This window comes from Schistocerca serialis, chromosome 1, assembly GCF_023864345.2.
Source record: "Schistocerca serialis cubense isolate TAMUIC-IGC-003099 chromosome 1, iqSchSeri2.2, whole genome shotgun sequence".
NCBI classification, from domain to species: Eukaryota; Metazoa; Arthropoda; class Insecta; order Orthoptera; family Acrididae; genus Schistocerca; species Schistocerca serialis.
The window spans coordinates 356,937,163-356,962,645 of NC_064638.1; the positions used below are offsets into that span (position 1 = coordinate 356,937,163).

General features: G+C 40.3%; 1 protein-coding gene across 1 annotated transcript in view; it reads right to left on the reverse strand.

The window, feature by feature from the left end:
• The window catches only part of LOC126470196 (cilia- and flagella-associated protein 20), a 68,030-nt gene extending 47,658 nt beyond the window's left edge, over positions 1-20,372 (reverse strand). The window contains exon 1 of the mRNA XM_050097860.1: positions 19,994-20,372. Within this exon, the coding sequence (XP_049953817.1) occupies positions 19,994-20,269 (276 nt within the window). The 5' untranslated portion in view covers positions 20,270-20,372. The remainder of the gene's footprint in view (positions 1-19,993) is intronic.
• Between the last annotated feature and the right edge of the window lie 5,111 nt (positions 20,373-25,483).

Genomic DNA, 25,483 nt, shown 5'->3' on the forward strand with positions numbered 1-25,483 from the left:
TCTGTTCCGACACTGACAATGTTGAGTGTTTATGGAAAAAGTTCAAGGCAATCGTAAAATGCGTTTTAGACAGGTACGTGCCGAGTAAAACTGTGAGGGACGGGAAAAACCCACCGTGGTACAACAACAAAGTTAGGAAACTACTGCGAAAGCAAAGAGAGCTCCACTCCAAGTTTAAACGCAGCCAAAACCTCTCAGACAAACAGAAGCTAAACGATGTCAAAGTTAGCGTAAGGAGGGCTATGCGTGAAGCGTTCATTGAATTCGAAAGTAAAATTCTATGTACCAACTTGACAGAAAATCCTAGGAAGTTCTGGTCTTACGTTAAATCAGTAAGTGGCTCGAAACAGCATATCCAGACACTACGGGATGATGATGGCATTGAAACAGAGGATGACACGCGTAAAGCTGAAATACTAAACACCTTTTTCCAAAGCTGTTTCACAGAGGAAGACCGCACTGCAGTTCCTTCTCTAAATCCTCGCACAAACGAAAAAATGGCTGACATCGAAATAAGTGTCCAAGGAATAGAAAAGCAACTGGAATCACTCAATAGAGGAAAGTCCACTGGACCTGACGGGATACCAATTCGATTCTACACAGAGTACGCGAAAGAACTTGCCCCCCTTCTAACAGCCGTGTACCGCAAGTCTCTAGAGGAACGGAGGGTTCCAAATGATTGGAAAAGAGCACAGATAGTCCCAGTCTTCAAGAAGGGTCGTCGAGCAGATGCGCAAAACTATAGACCTATATCTCTTACGTCGATCTCTTGTAGAATTTTAGAACATGTTTTTTGCTCGCGTATCATGTCATTTCTGGAAACCCAGAATCTACTATGTAGGAATCAACATGGATTCCGGAAACAGCGATCGTGTGAGACCCAACTCGCCTTATTTGTTCATGAGACCCAGAAAATATTAGATACAGGCTCCCAGGTAGATGCTATTTTTCTTGACTTCCGGAAGGCGTTCGATACAGTTCCGCACTGTCGCCTGATAAGCAAAGTAAGAGCCTACGGAATATCAGACCAGCTGTGTGGCTGGATTGAGGAGTTTTTGGCAAACAGAACACAGCATGTTGTTATCAATGGAGAGACGTCTACAGACGTTAAAGTAACCTCTGGCGTGCCACAGGGGAGTGTTATGGGACCATTGCTTTTCACAATATATATAAATGACTTAGTAGATAGTGTCGGAAGTTCCATGCGGCTTTTCGCGGATGATGCTGTAGTATACAGAGAAGTTGCTGCATTAGAAAATTGTAGCGAAATACAGGAAGATCTGCAGCGGATAGGCACTTGGTGCAGGGAGTGGCAACTGACCCTTAACATAGACAAATGTAATGTATTGCGAATACATAGAAAGAAGGATCCTTTATTGTATGATTATATGATAGCGGAACAAACACTGGTAGCAGTTACTTCTGTAAAATATCTGGGAGTATGCGTACGGAACGATTTGAAGTGGAATGATCATATAAAACTAATTGTTGGTAAGGCGGGTACCAGGTTGAGATTCATTGGGAGAGTGCTTAGAAAATGTAGTCCATCAACAAAGGAGGTGGCTTACAAAACACTCGTTCGACCTATACTTGAGTATTGCTCATCAGTGTGGGATCCGTACCAGGTCGGGTTGACGGAGGAGATAGAGAAGATCCAAAGAAGAGCGGCGCGTTTCGTCACTGGGTTATTTGGTAACCGTGATAGCGTTACGGAGATGTTTAATAAACTCAAGTGGCAGACTCTGCAAGAGAGGCGCTCTGCATCGCGGTGTAGCTTGCTCGCCAGGTTTCGAGAGGATGCGTTTCTGGATGAGGTATCGAATATATTGCTTCCCCCTACTTATACTTCCCGAGGAGATCACGAATGTAAAATTAGAGAGATTAGAGCGCGCACGGAGGCTTTCAGACAGTCGTTCTTCCCGCGAACCATACGCGACTGGAACAGGAAAGGGAGGTACTGACAGTGGCACGTAAGGTGCCCTCCGCCACACACCGTTGGGTGGCTTGCGGAGTATCAATGTAGATGTAGATGTAGATGTAGTAACAGTCTATCCTTTTCATAATAATGTAATTTTTCCATCCTTCATTTTCTGTTGCTTTTCATAATATTGCAATCCTATAAACAGCTTTCCAAGTTTCCATCCAAAAACCACAAATAAGCTTTTTCAATTATAGTACTATCTGATGGATTTAGTCTGTTATGTTGGGTGAACTTTTTAATAAACTAAGACTCCAACCTTTTTTCTTAAAGAATTTCATCATTTTATTTGGAATGATTTCACAACCATTGTCACATCTAATTCTGCTAATTGTCATGTTAAAATAAGCTGTAGCTAGTCCATAATATACCTCAAAATAATGAAACAGTTCTGACTGACTGACTGATGAGTACAAGCTGCTGTAAAGAGAATATAATCATCAGTGAAAGTCACTACATATTTCTTTCCATCAAAAAACTGGCATTATAGAACCAAGCATATCACTGTTTCTCAGCTGGCTCAAACCAGAGACTGAATATGTGGTAACCATGCTTATTTACCTTTTATGCAGCTCAAAAATTTATTTACATATTTTTAGCATTAGCATTAGCATTTGTAGACTTAGAGAAAGCTTTTGACAATGTTGACTGGAATACTCTCTTTCAAATTCTAAAGGTGGCAGGGGTAAAATACAGGGAGCGAAAGCCTATTTACAATTTGTACAGAAACCAGATGGCAGTTATAAGAGTCGAGGGACATGAAGGGGAAGCAGTGGTTGGGAAGGGAGTAAGACAGGGTTGTAGCCTCTCCCCGATGTTATTCAATCTGTATATTGAGCAAGCAGTAAAGGGAACAAAAGAAAAATTCAGAGTAGGTATTAAAATCCATGGAGAAGAAATAAAAACTTTGAGGTTCGCCGATGACATTGTAATTCTGTCAGAGACAGCAAAGGACTTGGAAGAGCAGTTGAACGGAATGGATGGTGTCTTGAAGGGAGGATATAAGATGAACATCAACAAAAGCAAAACGAGGATAATGGAATGTAGTCGAATTAAGTCGGGTGATGTTGAGGGTATTAGATTAGGAAATGAGACACTTAAAGTAGTAAAGGAGTTTTGCTATTTGGGGAGCAAAATAACTGATGATGGTCGAAGTAGAGAGGATATAAAATGTAGACTGGCAATGGCAAGGAAAGCGTTTCTGAAGAAGAGAAATTTGTTAACATCGAGTATAGATTGAAGTGTCAGGAAGTCATTTCTGAAAGTATTTGTATGGAGTGTAGCCATGTATGGAAGTGAAACATGGACGGTAAATAGTTTGGACAAGAAGAGAATAGAAGCTTTCGAAATGTGGTGCTACAGAAGAATGCTGAAGATTAGATGGGTAGATCACATAACTAATGAGGAGGTACTGAATAGGATTGGGGAGAAGAGGAGTTTGTGGCACAACTTGACCAGAAGAAGGGATCGGTTGGTAGGACATGTTCTGAGGCATCAAGGGATCACCAATTTAGTATTGGAGGGCAGCGTGGAGGGTAAAAATTGTAGGGGGAGACCAAGAGATGAATACACTTAGCAGATTCAGAAGGATGTAGGTTGCAGTAGGTACTGGGAGATGAAGAAGCTTGCACAGGATAGAGTAGCATGGAGAGATGCATCAAACCAGTCTCAGGACTGAAGACCACAACAACAACAACAACATTTTGTCCAGTCCCTGTGCCAAGTTCAAATATCCTAAACATCTATGCCAGAAGTTTAGATTCCTGTCTGATTCGCGAGCACTACCCACAGCACTTGTAGCACGTTTGAACAAAAAGGGTAGACAAGCCTGAGTGTCTTCTTTGAGCTAAAGCTATAACTTTATCACTTTTTTGAAGTGAGCCTGTTGAACTATCAAAAACAATGTGGTATCCAGCTATTTCTAGTTTACATACTGACACAGATTATTTAGTGAATTGACACCAAAAGAACATCTTTTATTTTTATTCAAAATTTCTTGTTGATGTGGTCTTCAGTCCAAAGACTGGTTTGATGCAGCTCTCCATGCTACTCTATCCCGTGCAAGCCTCTTCATCTCCAAGAAACTACTGCAACCTACATCCCTCTGAATCTGCTTACTGTATTCATCTCCTGTCTCCCTCTTTGATTTTTACCCCACATGGTTCCCTCCAGTACTAAATTGGTGATCACTTGATGCCTCAGAATGAGCTCTACCAACCAAACCCTCCTTTTGGTCAGGTTGTAGCACAAATTTCTCTTCTCCCCAATTCTGTTTGGTACCTCCTCATTAGTTATGTGATCTACCTATCTAATCTTCAGCATTCTTCTGTAGCGCCACATTTCCAAAGCTTCTATTTTCTTCTTGTCTAAAACTGTTTATCATCCATGTTTCACTTCCATCGCTAAAATCCACACAAATACTTTCCAAAAAGACTTCTTCGCACTTACATCTATGTTTGGTGTTAACAAATTTCTCTTCTTCAGATACAATTTTCTTGCCACAGCCAGTCTATGTTTTACATCCTCCCTACTTCGACCAAGTAGCAAATCTCATTTACTACTTTAAGTGTCTCATTTCCAAATCTAATACCCTCAGCATCACCTGATTTAATTCGACTACATTCCATTACCATCATTTTGCTTTTGTTGATGTTCATCTTATATCCTCCTTTCAAGATACTGTTCATTCTGTTCATCTGCTTTTCCAAGTCCTTTGGTGCCTCTGCCAAAACTGCAATGTCGTCAGCAAACCTCAAAATTTGTATTTATTCTCCCTGGACTTTAATTCCTACTTCAAATTTTTCTTTTGTTTCCTTCACTGCTTGCTCAAAATACAGATTGAATAACACTGGGGATAGGCTACAACCCTGCCTCACTCCCTTCTCAATCACGGCTTCTCTTCCATGACCTTCGACTCTTATAACTGCCTTCTGGTTTCTGTACAAATTGTAAATAGCCTTTCGCTCCCTGTATTTTACCCCTGGCATCTTTAGAATTTGAAAGAGAGCATTCCAGTCAAGATTGTGAAAAGCTTTCTCTATGTCTACAAATGCTATAACTATAGGTTTGCCTTTCCTTAACTTATGTTCTATGAGAAGTCAGAGGGTTGGTATTGCCTTGTGTGTTCCTACATCTCTCCAAAATCCAAACTGATCTTTCCCGAGGTCGGCTTCTACAAGTTTTTCCATTCTTCTGTAAAGAATTTGTATTAGTATTTTGCAGCCGTGAATTATTAAACTGATAGTTCGGTAATTTTCACACCTGTTAGCACCTGCTTTCTTTGGAATTGGAATTATTATATTCTTTTTGAAGTTTGAGGGTATTTCGGCTATCTCATACATCTTGTGCACCAGATGGAAAGAGTTTTGTCATGGCTGGCTATCCCAAGCCTATCAGCAGCTCTAATGGAATGTTCTCCACTCCCGGAGCCCTGTTTTGACTTAGGTCTTTCAGTGCTTTGTCAAATTCTTCACACAGTACCACATCACCCTTCTCATCTTCCTGCCCTCAAGTGCATCTTCCTTGTATAGACCCTCATACACTCCTTCCACCTTTCTGCTTTCCCTTTTTTGCTTAGGACTGGTTTTCCATCAGAGCTCTTGATATTCATACAGGTGGTTCTCTTTTCTCCAAATGTCTCTTTAATTTTCATGCAGGCAGTATCTATCTTACCCTTAGTGATATATGCTTCTACATCCTTTCGTTTGTCCTCTAGCCATTCCTGCTTACCCATTTTTCACTTCCTGTCAATCTCATTTTTAGATGTTTGTATTCCCTTTCGCCTTCATTTATTGCACTTTTATGTTTTCCACTTTCATCAATTAAATTCAATATCTTTTGTGTAACCCTCATCTTTTTACCTACTTGCTTCTCTGCTGCCTTTACTATTTCATCTCTCAAAGCTACTCATTCTCTATTCCTTTACCCTGTTCTTATCAATCATTCCCTAATGCTCCCCTTGAAACTCTCTAATACCTCTGGTTCTCTCAGTTTATCCAGGTCCCATATCGTTAAATTCCTGCCTTTTTTTGCAGCTTCTTTAGTTTTAATCTGCAGTTCATAACCAATAAATTATAGTCAGAGTCCACATCTGCCCCTGGAAATGTCTTACAATTTAAAATCTGGTTCCTAAATCTCTGTATAACCATTATATAATCAATCTGAACCCTTCCGGTACCTCCAGGTCTTCCATGAATACAAGCTTCTCTCATGATTCTTGAGCGATGATTAAATTATGCTCTGTGCAAAATTCTACCAGGTGGCTTCCTGTTTCGTTCCTTTCTCCCCAACCACATTTACCAACTACTTTTCCTTCTCTTCCTTTTCCTACTATCGAATCCCAGTCCTCCATGACTATTAAATTTTCTGCTCCCTTAACTATCTGCATAATTTCTTTTATATCATCATATCTTTCCTCAATCTCCTCCTCATCTGCAGAGCTCGTTGACATATAAACTTGTACTACTGTTGTGGGCTTCGGGTCAATCTTGGTTACAATAATGCTTTCACTATGCTGTTCATAGTAGCTTATCCACATTCCTGCTTTTTTATTCATTATTAAACCTACTCCTTCATTACCCCTGTTTGATTTTGTATTTATAATCCTGTATTCACCTGACCAGAAGTCTTGTTCCTCCTGCCACCGAACTTCACTGATTCCCACTATACCTAACTTTAACCTGTACATTTCCCTTTTTAAATTTTCCACCTACCAGCCCGATTAAGAGATGTGACATTCCATGCTCTGATCCATACAACACCAGTGTTGTTTCTTGTGATGACAACGTCCTCTTGAGTAGTCCTCACCTGGAGATCAGAATTGGTAACTATTTTACCTCTGGAGTATTTTACCCAGGAGGCTGGCATCATCATTCAACCATACAGTAGAGCTACATGCCTTCGGGAAAAATTATGGCTGTAGCTTCCCCTTGCTTTCAGGTGTTTGCAGTACCTGCACAGCAAGGCCATTGTGGTTGATGTTACAAAGCCAGATCAGTCAATCGTCCAGACTGCTGCCCCTGTCACTACTGAAAAGGCTGCTGCCCCTCTTCAGGAACTATATGTTTGTCTGGCCTCTCAACAGAAATCTCTCCATTGTCGTGGCACCTACGGTACAGGTATCTGTATTGCTGAGGCACGCAAGCCTCCCTGCCACCGGCAATGTCGATGGTTCTAAGTTGTTTTATATTCATTGAAGGAATAGATTTATTAAGTAAATGTTCTGTTGCCTCTGAAAAAAGCAAAATTGTTTTTTATAACAAAAGCTGATAAGCCATGCCTTTCTGCTCAAAATTTTTAGTTAATGAATTCTGCAAACCATGAGCAGTTTCCTTGTCATTGGGGTACCCCAAGAGATAGTGTGAAATTCATAGGATTGTTTGTGATTTCGTGTTGTTTTTGAAATGTTCTCTCAGAAGAGCCTTCTTCTGTGCAAATTATTCAGCTATGTCATCTAGAGCAGGCTCCTCCACTTCCATGTGTGGCTGTTCCAAAACACTCAATAATTCCAACTCACTTAAAACAGCTTCAAACCTAAGTTTCCAATTGCTGAAGTTTCTCGCCAAAGAACAATGGTACCCTATATTTATGCTGCTTCCTGTGCCGTGATTGTAGATTATTACTGAACCCCCCCTGAACCATGGACCTTGCCGTTGGTGGGGAGGCTTGCATGCCTCAGCGATACAGATAGCCATACCATAGGTGCAACCACAACGGAGGGGTATCTGTTGAGAGGCCAGACAAATGTGCAGTTCCTGAGGAGGGGTAACAGCATTTTCAGTAGTTGCAGGGGCAACAGTTTGGATGATTGACTGAACTGGCCTTGTAACACTAACCAAAACAGCCTTGCTGTGCTGGTACTGCAAACACTGCAAGGGGAAACTACAGCCGAAATTTTTCCTGAGGGCATTCACCTTTACTGTATGGTTAAATGATGATGGCATCCTCTTGGGTAAAATATTCTGGAGGTAAAATAGTTCCCCTTTCGGATCTCAGACAAGGACCACTCAGGAAGACGTTGTTATCAGGAGAAAGAAAATTGGCATTCTACGGATCGGAGGGTGGAATGTCAGATCCCTTAATCTGGCAGGTAGGTTAGAAAATTTAAAAAGGGAAATGGATAGGTCAAAGATAGATGTAGTGGGAATTAGTGAAGTTCGGTGGCAGGAGGAACAAGACTTCTGGTCAGGGGGAATACGGGGTTATAAGTACAAAATCAAATAGGGGTAATGCAGGAGTAGGTTTAATAATGAATAGGAAAATAGGAATGCGGGTAAGCTACTACAAACAACATAGTGAACGCATTACTGTGGCCAAGATAGATACAAAGCCCATGCCTACCACAGCAGTAGTACAAGTTTATATGCCAAATAGCTCCACAGATGATGAAGATAATGATGAAATGTATGACAAGATAAAAAAAATTATTCAGATAGTGAATGGAGACGAAAATTTAATACTCATGGGTGATTGGAATTCGATTGTAGGAAAAGGAAGAGAAGGAAACGTAGTAGGTGAATATGGAATGGGGGTAAGAAATGAAAGAGGAAGCCGTCTGGTAGAATTTTGCATAGAGCGTAACTTAATCATAGCTAACACATGGTTCAAGAACCATGCAAGAAGGTTCTATACATGGAAGAAGCTTGGAGATACTAGAAGGTAGCAGATAGATTATATAATGGAAAGACAGAGATTCAGGAACCAAGTTTAAAATTGTAAGACATTTCCAGGGGCAGATGTGGACTCTGACCACAATCTATTTGTTATGAACTGTAGATTAAAACTGAAGAAACTGCAAAAAGGTGGGAATTTGAGGAGATGGGACGTCGATAAACTGAAAGAAACAGAGGTTGTAGAAGAAGAATGGGTAGCTTTGAGAGATGAAATAGTGAAGGTAGCAGAGGATCAAGTAGGTAAAAAGATGAGGGCTAATAGAAATCCTTGGGTAACAGAAGAGATATTGAATTTAACTGATGAAAACAGAAAATACAAAAATGCAGTAAATGAAGTAGGCAAAAGGAATACAAACGTCTCAAAAATGAGATTGACAGGAAGTGCAAAAGGCTAAGGACAAATGTAAGGATGTAGAGGCACATATCACAAGAGGTAAGATAGATACTGCCTACAGGAAAATTAAAGACACCTTTGGAGAAAAGAGAACCACTTGCATGAATATCAAGAGCTCAGATGGAAACCCAGTTCTAAGACAAGAAGGGAAAGCAGAAAGATGGAAGGAGTATACAGAGGGTCTATACAAGGGTATTGTTCTTGAGGACAATATTATAGAAATAGAAGAGAATGTAGACGAAGATGAAATAGGAGATATGATACTGCGTAAAGAGTTTGACAGAGCACTGACAGATCTAAATCAAAACAAGGCCCCGGGAGTAGACAACATTCAATTAAAACTACTGACAGCCTTGGGAGAGCCAGGCCTAACAAAACTCTACCATCTAGTGAGCAAGATGTATGAGGCAGGCGAAATACCCTCAGACTTCAAGAAGAATATAATAATTCCAATTTCAAGGAAAGCAGGTGCTAACAAGTGTCACAATTACCGAACTATCAGTTTAATAAGTCACGGCTGCAAAATACTAACACAAATTCTTTGCAGACGAATGGAAAAACCGGTAGAAGCCGACCTTTAGGAACATAAATTTGGATTCCGTAGAAATGTTGGAACACGTGAGGCAATACTGACCCTACAACTTATCTTAGAAAATAGATTAAGCAAAGGCAAACCTACATTTCTAGCATTTGTAGACTTAGAGAAAGACTTTGACAATGTTGACTGGAATACTCTCTTTCAAATTCTGAAGGTGGCAGGGGTAAAATACAGGGAGTGAAAGGCTATTTACAATTTGTACAGGAACCAGATGGCAATTATAAGAGTCGAGGGGCATGAAAGGGAAGCAATGGTTGGGAAGGGAGTGAGACAGGGTTGTAACTTCTCCCTGATGTTATTCAATCTGTATATTGAGCAAGCAGTAATGGAAACAAAAGAAAATTCATAGTAGGAATTAAAATCCATGGAGAAGAAATAAAATCTTTGAAGTTCATCGATGACATTGTAATTCTGTCAGAGACAGCAAAGGACCTGGAAGAGCAGCTGAATGTAATGGACAGTGTCTTGAAAGGAGGATATAAGATGAACATCAACAAAAGCAAAATGATGTTATTCAATCTGTACATTGAGCAAACAGTAAAGGAAACCAATGAGGTATTTGGAAACGAAATTAAAATTCAAGAAGAAATAAAAACTTTGGGTTATGGCGATGACATTGTAATTATGTCAATGATGACAAGGGTCTTGGAAGGTGGGCTGAACAGAATAGATGGTGTCTTGAAAACAGATTCTAAGATGAGTTTCAACAAAAGTAAAACAACATTAAGGGAAGGCAATCAAATTAAATAGAACAAAGCTGAGGGAAATGAGGCAAAATAGGAAATGAGTTTTGTTCTTTGAGCAGAAAATAACTGATCATGGTCAAAATAGAGAGGATATAAGAGGCAAATTAGCAATGGCAAGAAAGGCATTTCTCAAAAAGCAGTTTAAAACTGAGTATTGATTTAAATGTGAGGAAGTCTTTTCTCTAGGTATCTGTTAGGAGAGTAGCCTTGCAAAGAAGTAAAATATAGATGATAAACAGTTCAGACAAGAAGGGAACAGAAACTTTTGAAATAGGAGTTACAGTACAAAGCTGTAGGTCCGAGGGGCAGCTCGAATAGCTAATAATGAGGTACTAGGTTTTTGAGTTCTGTGTGGGTGCCTGGTATTGAGGACTCCCTACGGGTCAAGTGAAATTTACAATACCAACAGTTTTTTTTTTATTTTTTTTTTATTTTATTGTTGTGTTGAATTTTGAGAATTATGCGTGCTTGATACCTGTTTTGGAATGGTGTTCTTATTCTTACTGTCATACATTTAGTTTGCCCCCTCCAAAACTGCTTATTTCCCATGGGTGTCCTGTGCATTTCATTTTATTGCTGGAGTTAAATATTATGCATGTCCATCATCCTGATCATGTCACAGGTCAAAGTAGATGAACGAAATCACAGCTTTTGATAATCCCACATGTACAAATGGATGTACGTTGGAGGAGTCATGCTGAGATGAAGAAACTTGCACATGACAGACCAGTGCAGAGACAGGGTGTATGCATGGACAAGGAAAAAAAATTCCTTGGTTTTTCCTGGATTTCTCAGTTGAAAATACACTTTCTCCCGGGTGAAAACACATTTTTCCCCGTGTTATGTGAGAATATACTCTTCCTCGCCCACCCGGTTAGCCGTGCGGTCTAACGCATGGGTTTCTGGGCAGGAAGGAGCGCCGATCCCTGGCATGAATCCACCCGGCGGATTTGTGTCGAGGTCCGGTGAACAGGCCAGTCTGTGGATGGTTTTTAGGTGGTTTTCCATGTGCCTCGGCAGATGCGGGCTAGTTCCTCTTATTCCGCCTCAGTTACATAATGTCGGCAATTGCTGCTCAAACAAGTTCTCCACATGCGTGTACACCACCATTACTCTACCACACAAACATAGGGGTTACACTCGTCTGGTGTGAGATGTTACCTGGGGGGTCCACCGGGGGCCAAACAGCACGACAACCCTGGGTTCAGCGTGGGACAGCGGAGAGGTGACGTGGACTGCCTTAGTCGTCGTGAGGTTGTGGACCACTGCGCAGCGGCGGGGGTATAGCCTATCCATTGTTTCTAGGTCCCCGGTTAACATAACATAGTTTTCCTCGGCACTGTAAAACTTATCAGTCTTTTGGTCTTTTGAATGTTTATGGTTTTATATACCGACACAGAATTTCCCAGCACTTTAGAAAACGAAACTGGGAGGGGGGTGGGGGGGGGGGGTGCACGTTTCGGATAGATCTTTGATGAGCAGCAGCAACATGTACACTGCATATTTTTTTGTATTACGAAGATATAAATTCGAATTCCACCAAACACCACATATTACTTTCCAAGGCATTGAAATCGAGATTGCGACGCACTTTTGTAAGCCAGTCATAGCTCATGTCATGTGATCTCGCCAGCTGATGGCAGCATAGGACACGTGATGTAGTCAGCCAATAGCAAGATCACTCTTAAGTAGCGCGAACACACAAATGAGAAAAGTTGATGGTTTAAATTAATAAACATAGTGTTGCTACAAGAAAAATAGAGGTTTCACATATAATTGTAGTCTCGAAGAATAATAAGCTGCAAGCGAAGCTAAGCTTCTACATATATTGTTGATCTTTTTGTGCCTGTTACACTTTAAGATATATCACACAAATGTGCCAGTAAAATTTTTAATAACGACGTAAATGTCTGATCTTCTGGGCTCAAAGTTCTTCTAGATGGTCGTCTACAAAGAGTTGATTTTTAATTGAGAGTCAAACACTCTGTGATTTAAGAAATTCATCGTACATTCTCACATATAGTTCATATTGTGTAAAAGGAAATTTACTTTGAAAGTAACGCTTTTCAAACCACCATCCGCAATGTTTTCCCGTGACCTGTTAGAAACTTATTCATTTCATCAGTTGCCAGAGAGCCCCAGATAACAGGTGCCACTGCTCTTGCGCAACTATGATGACACAGGAAGCCCGTATGTTCGTGCGTGTAAAACATTAAAAGATCTTGCACTATGTCACAAAAGAAACAAGACATCAGAGGACACTTCAAGCTCATCAGAATTTCCTAAAATGCATAATTGGGCTTAAAGTGCACATTCGTATGTCCAGATTTGGATGTAAATTTTCTCGTGTACCAGTACTGTACTATCTCATGTTTGGTTATTTATTATGGCATAATGCCATGCGAGCTAGAAGATGGAAAACGTGCACATGAAATGCAGCGAACAGTTGAAACTAGCCAACATTGTGAAATTAAACACTTCGTTTCAAATAAATTGACTGCCTCAGCGCAAAAGATTAATAAAAGCCAAATCTCTTTAGCAAAGCGACAAAAATAACTTCATTGTTCTGCAGGGTGACTAATGCTTGACTGTCAGAAAGGTGGAAATAAAACCTGAAAATAACTACATATTTTAGCCTTCTGTAATTATGTGAAAGTATTTTAATTCATTTGATAGCTCCCCGACACAGAGTCCATTTTGTTTTCATTTGATGTGAGAGTAATAAATGAAGCGGAAACAGCAAAATCACTAAACGAAAACACAGATCATGTGGAGACTACCCACCTCCGCACCACAACTCAGACTGCTCTGTGCATCAGCCCCGGTGCTACGATATTTCTGAACCAAGGCAATACTAGATAGTGGTGCCCAGCCACACATCTATAGCCAGAAGGGGGAGAAGGTACTACCCATACGCGACTCAACTGCTCAAACGAATCTAATGTCAACAGCTGTCATGTCACGTTCATCGGAAACAATTTGTCGTAATGAATCATTGCATAGTCTTTCTAAAGCCTTTGACACACTTTGCTGTTGGCAGACGCTTGTATGAGCACTATGTTTTGTTGTTGTATATGATGGATTTCCTTTGTGACTTAAGTTTTATTTTCATTTTTTCTTTCTCTTGTTAATGTTTTGTTGCTGCAGTATTATCCTGCAGATGCGGGATACAGTAATATCCTGTGTTGGAGTATTGGTTCTTGCCAGTCAAAATCACAAAAATTTAACTGAAAACTAAAACAATGAAACATTCCCGGAATTCTAAAAAATTCCCAGGTTCTTCCCGGTTTTCTCCCGGATGAAAAAATTCCTAGGTTTTTCCCAGATCTCCCGGGTCGTATAAACCCTGAGAGAGCTGTATCAAAGCAGTCTTCGGACTGAAGATCATGATTACAGCAGTAGCTGGAATAGTTTTGTTATGGTATGTTCTCCCAAGGAGCTCAATAATTCTGCGTCACTGTCAACTGTCATCTACTTTCATCTCACCCACTTTCTCTTCCCACTCCGTAACAATGACTTCAAGTTTGTTTTCCTTGAAGTTCTGCAGTGTACTCATTTCAGCTTTCAACTTTCCCCTATTTGCTAATAACCATCTTGCCATCTGAGTTTTATTATTCAGACAGAGGTTTCTCTTTTCTCCAAAGCTCTGTTTAATTTTTTTCTGTCAATCTCATTATTGGACATTTGTATTCCCTACAATCTGCTTCACTCAAAGCATTTTTATATTTCCTCTTTTTATCAGTTGAATTCAATATGTTGTGTGTGATTTAAGGGTTTCTACTTGGTTTTTGTCTTTTTACTTATATTAGCATAATCCACATCACTTCAGGCAGGGGAGTTACCTCCATAGTCTCAGATGTTATTGAATTTAGCATATGTTAAAATTCAGGAGTAAGTAGGAAACACATATTTTTTTTGTTTTCTCCAAAAAAATTCTGCCCCGAGATACAGGCCTCCAAAGATGGCACTGCGAACACCACTTTGAAGATGGGAATTTTGGAAAACTTTTTTAAATGCTTTATCTCTGTAACAGTTATAGATATTTTGTTAGAGTTTTTTCATTTGAAAGATAATTGCTTTATTATCACAATGGTACCCTCCATTTGGACATATCTGTCAAAGTTCTTTTACTGGCGCCTTTTGAATTTTTTTATAATTTACAGAAAATTTTTTTTTTTTCAAAAATGCCAATCCAGAAAAGTTAGACTTTTTCTGTTGATTAGTACCACGTAGTAGTATATTATCCGTAAATGTGAGCTTCCACTTTTAAGTTGGACAGTTTTTATTCTAAAAATCATTTTTTTTCCACTGAAGTTGTTTCTTACTAGTTTCTTTGTTACAATGCTTATTTCTATTGTCTTTTTTGCAGTTACTTCTTATCACTTTCTTTGTTCCAGTTATTTCTTTTCACTTTCACTGTTGCAGATTTCTTACACTTCTTGTCAGTTTCTTTGTCGTGGTTATTCATTGCAGGTTTCTGTATTGTAGTTTTTCAGTGCTAATTTGTTTACTGAGGAGGCTTCTAAGAAATCTGAGACCATCCAGTGAGTTCTGTGTTTTCATGAGGAATTTGCCAGTTGACACAGTTGCAGTGTGTTTTGTGAAAAGGAATGTTTGAAGTGTCTTCTGACTGGGGCCACAGGAGAGTGAAGTGTGCTGACTGTTTGTATATCGACAAAAGAGTGATATATAAGACAAACAAAAAAAAAAAATAAATAAATAAATAAATAAATAAAAAATAAAAAGAAAGAAAGACTTTGTTCAGGTTGGGAATAAGTGTTCTCATTTGAAGACTCTGTTTTCTAAGTCAAGATGTTTCCAGTGACGACTTTTTGCATTCTAAATGTTTTGACAGAATAACAATAATGATAGTATCTGAACAAGGTGAAGCCTTCCATGGTGCAGATGATGCAGATTTTGTATCAACTGAGAAAGAATTAAATACCTTGAATCAGTCAACTACAGAGGTAGGTGTTAGTCCTGTTAAGAAACTGTGGTCAGTGAAGCTGAGTCATAAGCTCTATGCATCATGAAAACGCAGAGAAATTACTAAAGCTATGGATGAATACATTACAGCAAAACTCGCCAGACTCTTCAAAGTAGAAATCCCATCTTCAGAAGAAAATGCACCAAAGTACTCTTGCACCTATTGCCAGAAATTTTTCACAAATATCAACTCAGCTGTTGTGCATCCTACAGTGAAAAGGTGCAAGTTTTAACTATTATTCCAGAGACATTTTGAACGCAAACAATTTTGAACCACATTCCATCAGTATCAAAGTACATGGTCGACAAACCAAGAAATGTGAGGTCTGTAAATGGAGTCCTTGGAAGACCGGATCCCTATTATGGTCACCCTGCAGACATAGCTCAAGTTCAAATAGTGCAGTCATTGTATCTGGAAGATAAATGGCACTGTTCTCAAAAAAGACACTTTAACTGTAACAGTGGAAGGTCAAAAAGTTGTAAAAGTGAAGAGGTACATGACTCGCAGTATTAAAGAAACTTTTGCAATTTATAAGAGCAACTATACAACCTCACATAGTGGAAGATCAAAATTTTATGCACTATGACCTAAGTGGGTAGTTCCACACCCACCGAGAGATGTTTCTTTATGTGTGTACTGCACAAATTTTGAACTTTGTGTGGTAACTTTGAAGAACCTACTGGAGCACATGACACATGACAACTTGGTCTGTGACATAAAGTGAGATACTTGTTTGTTTCAAGAATGTTGTGACTGCCCTGGAAAGGGAGGACTGTCTTTACAGACACTTTGCCTGGAAGACGTAGCAAATAACTCTGCAGAAATTACATATGCAACATGGGAGGAAATTAAACTAACTAAGAAAACTGTTGCCTTTGACACTTTGATGAACTTGGTAAATGGTCAGTGAAAGCAGTAACACACCAGCACCTGAAGAAATTGTAACAACAACACATTGCAGAAGTGGAAGGGTGTGTACACAGGCTGAAGAACTATGTTTGGTGTTTCACTGTGATTTTGCTGAGAACTAGTCTGTAACCCTCCCACAAGAAGTACAAGGGTATCATTGGAGTAACAACCAGGTTTCAATTTTCACGAGAGTGACATATTTTCAAAAGAATACCACAAGTGTTGAAGTTATAAGTTATGACAGAGGACATGACTCAGCATATGCTTTGCTAGCAATGCACAAAATTCTTCAACTGGGGTCGACAGAAGCGTCCGATCCCACACGTCGGCTTTGACCGTGACATAAGGGTGTAATCGTGTGTGACGTCATGACGGTGCGGAGTTTGGTTTCTGAGAGTGGCGTGTTTGTAGATGTCGTCGTGTTGTGGTTTGTTGTGCTCTCTGGTGGTATGTTCAGGGTTTTCGTTTGCGCGCTGTAATGGGCTCAGTTTGCTTTTGCTCATTATCCAGAATTGTTAGAGTGTCGGCTGTGTTTGTAGTGGAATTTGCTTCAGTGAGTTAACGATTTTGTGTGAAGGTTAATTTAGTGTTGTTCACTGTACATCGTGTGGTAATTTTAGTAAAATTAATCGGTTGTTGTTTTTGTTCAGGAATGGATATGACGGATAAAATTATGTGCGCAGGTTAATGGAAGTGTTCAATCCCAATGTGTGGCTGTGTATCTTGTTATTGGTATCGGGAGATGTTTTCGAGCTATATAGGCCAAGGGAAGTGTTTGATCCTAATTTATGGGATCGGGAGCTGCTGTTGAGCTATATAGGTCAAGGGAAGTGTCCGATTCCAGATGATATAGTGTTTAGTGGGATTTGAGGAGTTTTGTGATGTCGGTTTTTTCGTTTTGTGTGGTTTTGTAGGGGGGTGGGTGTCTAAATTTGTTAATATTTAGTTTGCCACCCCATCCAAAAACACATTTCCCGCGCTTGTCCCGTTAGTGTCATTAGGCTTTTTGTGGAAAGTGTTTGTGTGTGTGTGTTTGTTTTTCGATGTATTTTCGTCCTCATAATGTGTACGTACCGACTTTATATGCGCCATATTGGAATCATGGTTTATGGTCGTTTCCGCCATATTTGTGACGTCATGGGTCAAAGCAGACGGGCGGGATCGGACGCTTCCGTATTTCCTTCAACTGCAAACGGGCAGAGAAGATCATTATTATTTCTGATGGTGCTCCTAGTCATTCTAAAAATCATTACCAGCTGTTTGAATTGAGTAAGTCACTTGTGCCAACTGACTGGGTATACAGTGCCACTGGACACAGGAAGGGGCCTTGTGATGGTGTAGGAGGACTGCTGAAGGACCATGCTACAAAACATAATCTTTCCAGACCCAATACAGCTGTGATTCAGAATGCTGAGGATTTTACGAGTCGTGAAATCTTACACATCCACAGCCCTCATTCTTTTGTCCAAAGAGGAAATCAAAGAATTCCTTGAACAGAAAAAAGAAGAATGGTCCAAACAAACTACTCCTGTGGAAGGAATTCAGAAGACACATTTTTGGACTTATAAAGTGATGGGTGAACTCATATTGTATGCACTTTAAAGAGCAACAAAGAAGAAATTTAGTTTGTTCGGCCAACAACTCAGAAACAGCAGAATAATATTCAGATTCACAGCCTGAGAAGGGGGATGGTTGTGGCATGTGTGTATGACCGTGACTTGTGGAAAGCAGAGATTATAGACACCAATTATGAGTTAAATGAAATTGTAGTGAACTTCATGCTACCACATGGACCAGTGGTCAGATATATATTTCCAGCTGAAGAACATCAACAACGCCATCAGTGCTCAGTGCTCACTTCCTGTCCACAATGTTTTGAAGATTGGTCCAGAGTGCTGAAGAAGAGTGCTCCAGTTCCTACTGGTTCAATAGGAAGGCATCAGTCTATATCAAAGCAAGATACTAAAGCAGCAGAACTCATTATTTGTTTAATGACTGGCTACTTTCAGTACAAAACAGAGTGCACAGAATTTGTATAAATTGAAACCTTTAAGTCTTTGGACCTTTCACATACATTTTGGAACCATTTAAAATGCTTGAAAAATGAGTATCTTACTCATCTTTCAAAACTAAAATTTTGTTTTGATTTTTATGAGCCTGTTATGTGATAATGTGGTAGTACAACAGGTTTTATGTATGGCAAAAATTTCAATTGTTTATAAAACATGTTCAGCCAAAAAGTGGAAGCTCTCCTTTTCAGGGAATGAAGATCTATATGGTACTAATCAAAAGAAAAAAAAAAAAAAAATCAAAATTTTATCAATTGACATATCTGAAAAAAAAATCCATATATTATTTAAAAAAAGTTCAGAATGCTTTGGTAAAAGAACTTTGACTGGTAAGTGCAAATAGAGGATTTCTTTGTAATCATAATGTAATTATCATTCAAATAAAAAAATGAAAAAACAAGACCATATCTAGAACTGTTCCAGAGATACAAAATTTCCAAAATTCGCATCTTCAAAATGGTATGCGCAGTAGTCATCATTGGAGGGAAGTATAACGGAGCAGAAATGTTTTGGGAGAAAGCAAAGAAATATTTCTTCCTTACTTAGTGCTTCATTTTAACATTCAATAACATCCAAGACTATGAAGGTAAGATTTTTTTTCCTAGCCTGCCTGACTTGATATGGACTATCCCTCTTCTGCTGCATTCCTTTTAACAACTTCTGGTTCTTTTAATTTATCAAAGCCTCATCTTCTTAATGGTTTTGAATCATAAAATTATCCAACTTCTGACTGCTCTGGCATGGCCCATGAACAATTCCTCTCTTGTGACAGCTTCTTCACCCCAGAGTAACACTCGCATCATAGATCCTAAATTATTTGTCAGATGTATTCCAAATTTTGTCTTCCACTGCAGTTTTTACTCTCTACAGCTTCCTCTAGTATCATAGAATTTATTGCCTAATTTCTTAAAGTGTCCCTTCTTCTTCTCATTGTTTTCCATATATTCCTTTCTTTGGCGATTTTGCACAGGACGTTAAATATAGCACTAACACAGACATCAAGCTACACTATACATCAGTCTTTTACCACAACATTTATTTTGTATTCGCACTGTTGACTTCCTCAACTTCCAACCAAAGTAGTCGCCTTTCAACCTAACCTTGACCATGGGCTAATCTACAAATCAGTCTGTCACTACAACCAAGATTTCATGTGTGGGGCAGGCACTATCACATTAAAATTTAAAACTGTTAGACAACTTACACATTACATACATAGTACACAATATTTAAATAAAGTCAGAAATTTTTGGGTGCACACTCCTACAGGCGTAGCACACCGAAGATAATGTGTCATTGGTTTGAAGATATTATAAACAAAACCTCAACAAAGAAAATGCATGGCATGTAACGGTAGGGGCAAGTATAATGTTTGTAAAAATCAAAAAGCCTTCACACAGGATAGCTGTCAAATGAATCCCTTCTTAGTTCAAATGAAGATTAAACACTTTAACTCTTTCGCACAGTAAACGTAGTTTGTCATCATACAGATCATTGCACAGATTTCAGATATTTACATAACTGACATTTTTTCTAATAAGTGATTAAATGATTATAGTTGTCGTCTGGGTGGAATTGGTAACACACCTTTAAATCGGTTACATTAATAGGATAAATAGAGACAGTAAGCATTTAACTCACCTGAACTTCAAATGTAAAATATTTCTTTAAATTCTTTATTATCATGACCAGGAACGGCAACTTAATACCAAGAGTTTTTTTCGGGTCTGCTGGGCACGTTATATATGTTGTGCTTACGTTAGAACCCACTATTTCCAAAACTAAAGATTGAATGTCATTATCTGTTATTCTCTTTATATGACCATTCCTGACTTTTTTGTCCCATATCTGTAGCGGTTTACTCCCGATACTATATAAAATTGACAAGAAGCCACTCTGGAATGTATTTTTAAACATAGTGTTTATTAAATACTGTACACAAATTTCATGTAAACAACAACAAATCTATCTCGCTCTGCCAAAAACAAACGCTAATCTTTACACAAGTACCAACACTGAAAACTGGAATGAGAACTACCCAGAAGAGGTAAAAATCGTTGGTACATACCAAGGAGATTACAATCTAGGAGGTTACACAATGCAGTACAATCACAGTCTAACATAACAGTCGTGACACTTCGCCTCGATTTTGTTGCCTACAGCGCCCCAAGCGGCTGGTAGGTTGAACTGTGAGTTCGGCGCGATCGTGAAAGCGAATAGTGATTGATTATTTTGATTTATACGATGGTTTTTACCATCGGGACCGTTTGCAGCGCAATAAATTGCAGCAACAACAGGAAGAAGACACCACAGCTGTCTCTTTTTAGGTTTCCTAAGGATCCTGAGAGGTATATACCATCATGTTACTAAACTGTATCGTCAGGATTCACTTGCAAACTACACTCCTGGAAATGGAAAAAAGAACACATTGACACCGGTGTGTCAGACCCACCATACTTGCTCCGGACACTGCGAGAGGGCTGTACAAGCAATGATCACACGCACGGCACAGCGGACACACCAGGAACCGCGGTGTTGGCCGTCGAATGGCGCTAGCTGCGCAGCATTTGTGCACCGCCGCCGTCAGTGTCAGCCAGTTTGCCGTGGCATACGGAGCTCCATCGCAGTCCTTAACACTGGTAGCGTGCCGCGACAGCGTGGACGTGAACCGTATGTGCAGTTGACGGACTTTGAGCGAGGGCGTATAGTGGGCATGCGGGAGGTCGGGTGGACGTACCGCCGAATTGCTCAACACGTGGGGCGTGAGGTCTCCACAGTACATCGATGTTGTCGCCAGTGGTCGGCGGAAGGTGCACGTGCCCGTCGACCTGGGACCGGACCGCAGCGACGCACGGATGCACGCCAAGACCGTAGGATCCTACGCAGTGCCGTAGGGGACCGCACCGCCACTTCCCAGCAAATTAGGGACACTGTTGCTCCTGGGGTATCGGCGAGGACCATTCGCAACCGTCTCCATGAAGCTGGGCTACGGTCCCGCACACCGTTAGGCCGTCTTCCCCTCACGCCCCAACATCGTGCAGCCCGCCTCCAGTGGTGTCGCGACAGGCGTGAATGGAGGGACGAATGGAGACATGTCGTCTTCAGCGATGAGAGTCGCTTCTGCCTTGGTGCCAATGATGGTCGTATGCGTGTTTGGCGCCGTGCAGGTGAGCGCCACAATCAGGACTGCATACGACCGAGGCACACAGGGCCAACACCCGGCATCATGGTGCGGGGAGCGATCTCCTACACTGGCCGTACACCACTGGTGATCGTCGAGGGGACACTGAATAGTGCACGGTACATCCAAACCGTCATCGAACCCATCGTTCTACCATTCCTAGACCGGCAAGGGAACTTGCTGTTCCAACAGGACAATGCACGTCCGCATGTATCCCGTGCCACCCAACGTGCTCTAGAAGATGTAAGTCAACTACCCTGGCCAGCAAGATCTCCGGATCTGTCCCCCATTGAGCATGTTTGGGACTGGATGAAGCGTCGTCTCACGCGGTCTGCACGTCCAGCCCGAACGCTGGTCCAACTGAGGCGCCAGGTGGAAATGGCATGGCAAGCCGTTCCACAGGACTACATCCAGCATCTCTACGATCGACTCCATGGGAGAATAGCAGCCTGCATTGCTGCGAAAGGTGGATATACACTTTACTAGTGCCGACATTGTGCATGCTCTGTTGCCTGTGTCTATGTGCCTGTGGTTCTGTCAGTGTGATCATGTGATGTATCTGATCCCAGGAATGTGTCAATAAAGTTTCCCCTTCCTGGGACAATGAATTCACGGTGTTCTTATTTCAATTTCCAGGAGTGTATATGTGTATAAATGATGAATGTATCGTTTTAGGAGCAGAAAATGGCTTGTTAATAGCAGACGAGAAGACCTTATGAAGAAAGACCCAGTTTATCTGTATAATAATATTAGGTTTTGTCCGCTACATTTCGAAGAAAACCACTTCATGAACGCAGACAATAACAAAGTCGTGTCGAATGCAGTACCCACACTGTTTGGCATCCTAAATAAGCCAGCTCAACTGACGATGAAGAGGGAACTGCCACAAATATTCGACAGTCAATCTAAAGCTGTAAAACAGTCGTATGACACAGAAGCAGCCAGTTCAGCTCTCCATGTAGCAGTGCCAGATTCGTGCGAATCGTCACCACAGACGTGCTTTGACGATAAAGTGGTTAGATTAAGTGCAGCTGTTCATGTCTAACAAAAGCGTGTGAAGTGTCAGAATGTGCAGATCGAGCGAAACTATTACGGGGCAAGGAAAGTGCCTACAGACAGATTGTTTGAAAATTATTCAAATATTTGGTTTTTCGTGAAATGTAATGTAATCAGCTCATTATAATGTTGTCAGCACATATCTGCCACTATTTGGCAGTTGCTTTATCCACTTTGAATAATATAAAGATTAAAGTCGTACTTGTGGCAACAGGCAACAATGACACACACAGTAGGCCTACAGAACGATAAACGAGCTGTCGATCGCTTTTGCGTGTAGAGGTACATATCTGTGCTTCTTACATGTGAATCTGTGTGTTTATATTCTTTTGATATCAACGTGGTAAGCTGCAATTCTGTCCAATGTCACAAGTGTTTCTTCACGAATGTGTTGTAGCTTGCCACTCTATTCATGGTTTTTGTCCATACTTGCACTTATTTTAGAATCATTAATAGAAACATATATGCCTTCCGATACTAAACAAACTCTTGGAGGCAGGAAAATAACTCGAATAATTCGGAAATTACGTAGGAAATGGATGTAAACAAACATTATGCTTACAACGCGTCTGACGTTCACCTTACCTGCCGCTTGGAACGCTAGTGTCGCTCCATCTGTCAAACGGCAACAACTTTTACAGCAGTGAGTGTCGCGACAGTTATGTTAGACTGTGGTACAATGTTAGTGGGATGCGTGAAATGAGTTGCACGCAGATGATTTCGTATACGACAAGGAAACACTAGTATACACTTTAATTTTGTTTAAATTAGATTAGATTAACTTTTCGTTCCATAGACCCAAAAACTAGATGATTCAAGAGGGCGTGTCGTGTTGTCATTGCCATAGTAGTGTCTAAAATAAAAATTTTAGCAGCTGCAGGAGTTGTGCATAAGAACCGATATAAGAGACGTATTTGGGTACGTAAGTGGATAAACATTGTAGTGAAACACCTGAGAAGTTATCTCAGGTATCTAAAAGCCCGCCTACAGGCAACGATGTGTTTGCACAAATGTCTACGTACACCGCATCCGCACAGACAGATATTTGCGTGTGAACAAGAGTTTTACGGAAATATGAGATGTGCGCAAAACTGGAAGTTGAAGTTGAAGGTTTGAGAAAACTTGCTCAAATCTGCAGGTTCAAATAACATCTATGCAGACAAACTGGAGTATGTGGACAGGAGACTGCCGCAGCTCTGGTGCGCGAAACACGTTTAGTCGGCTGTTAGTTCAGTCTAGTCTTTCTCTTCTGTGCGTACATAGTGAATTTTGAAATGGCAGATGTACGTCAGTGTTCTGAAAAGTCCGCTGAGAATTTATCGAAATGTATAGTAGTCATTCATGTTGGTGCAAATTCAAGAACAGGGAATACACGAAGAGATAAGAAGGCCGCTGCTTATAATCCTGTAATAGAGAAATTACGGGTGGTTGACTCTACAGCAAATGGAAAGGGCAATTAAAAAAATCCTTTGGTATCGTTTACCGGAAAGAGCTGAGCAAATTAACGAAAACTGTTCGAACTGATGCTGGTGGGATCACTAGCATGGTTTCACTCAGTACTATCCTATGACGTAATTTTATGTGACATTGTAGTGAAGAAAAGGAGATTGGGGATGGACTGTAGTGTTAAGCTGGTAATGCAAGATGTTGCAACAGTGCCTGCGGGGACATACGGATTGCGACACTTGTTTTATCGTACTTCCTAATATAACGTGATTTATAACAAGAGTGATTTAGAGATGAACTGTAGAATTCACAATCACAATGCTAGAAGTAAAACTTTGCAGATAGACCATGAATCCGTGTCTAGTGTTCAGAATAGAATTTTATACTCTGCCACAAAAGTCTAAAAACAGGTTGCTGGTAAACTTCAGGCAGAAACTTGAAAATCCCAACTCAGAAACAAGCTAAACTATAGCTCACTGGCCACATATATAATTACTAACAATTTACTGTGTTTCAAACATGGTTGGAACTGTAAAACTATTGTAATTTTCCGCACATATATTTGCTTAATGAGTTGCAGGGGGAACCCAACAACTGGTATGAAAATGTATAATTATTTTTTGACACTCATAATGCAAGCAGTCACTTGCTTTATCATACAAATATGTCCAAGTGATGCTAAATATTATTATCTTTACATATAGAAAAATATTACCTTACCCACCAGGTTAGCCAAGAGCACTAATACGATGCTTCCTGGACTCAGGTAGGCACGCCGGCCCTGTATCGAATCCGCCCGCTAGATTAATGACGAGGGCCGGTGTCTGGCCAGCCTGGATGTGGTTTTTAAGGGGTTTTCCACATCCCCGTAGGTTAATACCAGGCTGGTCCCCACGCCCCGTCTCAGTTACATGCCTCACAGACATTTGTAATCGTTCACACTATTTCGTGGGTTACACTAGATGCAGACAGCTGGGGTGCGCTAATTCCATCCAGGGGGATACAGGGTAGTGACAGGAAGGGCATGTGGCCAACCTCTGACACTAACATCGCCAAATCTATAGTAAAAAGGCCGACCCCGTATTGAAGTGGGACAAAGGCCCAAAGCAAATGATGATAATAGAAAAATATTATCTTCTCAACAGTCTTCAAATCGTGAGCTACACACTTAATTTTTACATGTGACATTAATGAATTTACTCATGACACTTTTGTTGCCTTAGTCTGTGGTTACTTTCAGAACCCAAATTAATCACCAAGTGAAATAATTTAGTACGATTACATTCTGGATAGCTGGTGTATCCATGTACTATCACCACAATAAAATAAAAAAATTGGATGGCTGCAGGAGTATGAATGGGAACAGTGGCATATTTAAGTTTACAAAAATAATGACAAGTTTTTATTCATTCCTTTACAACTACAATCGAGCTGATAATCTTACACAA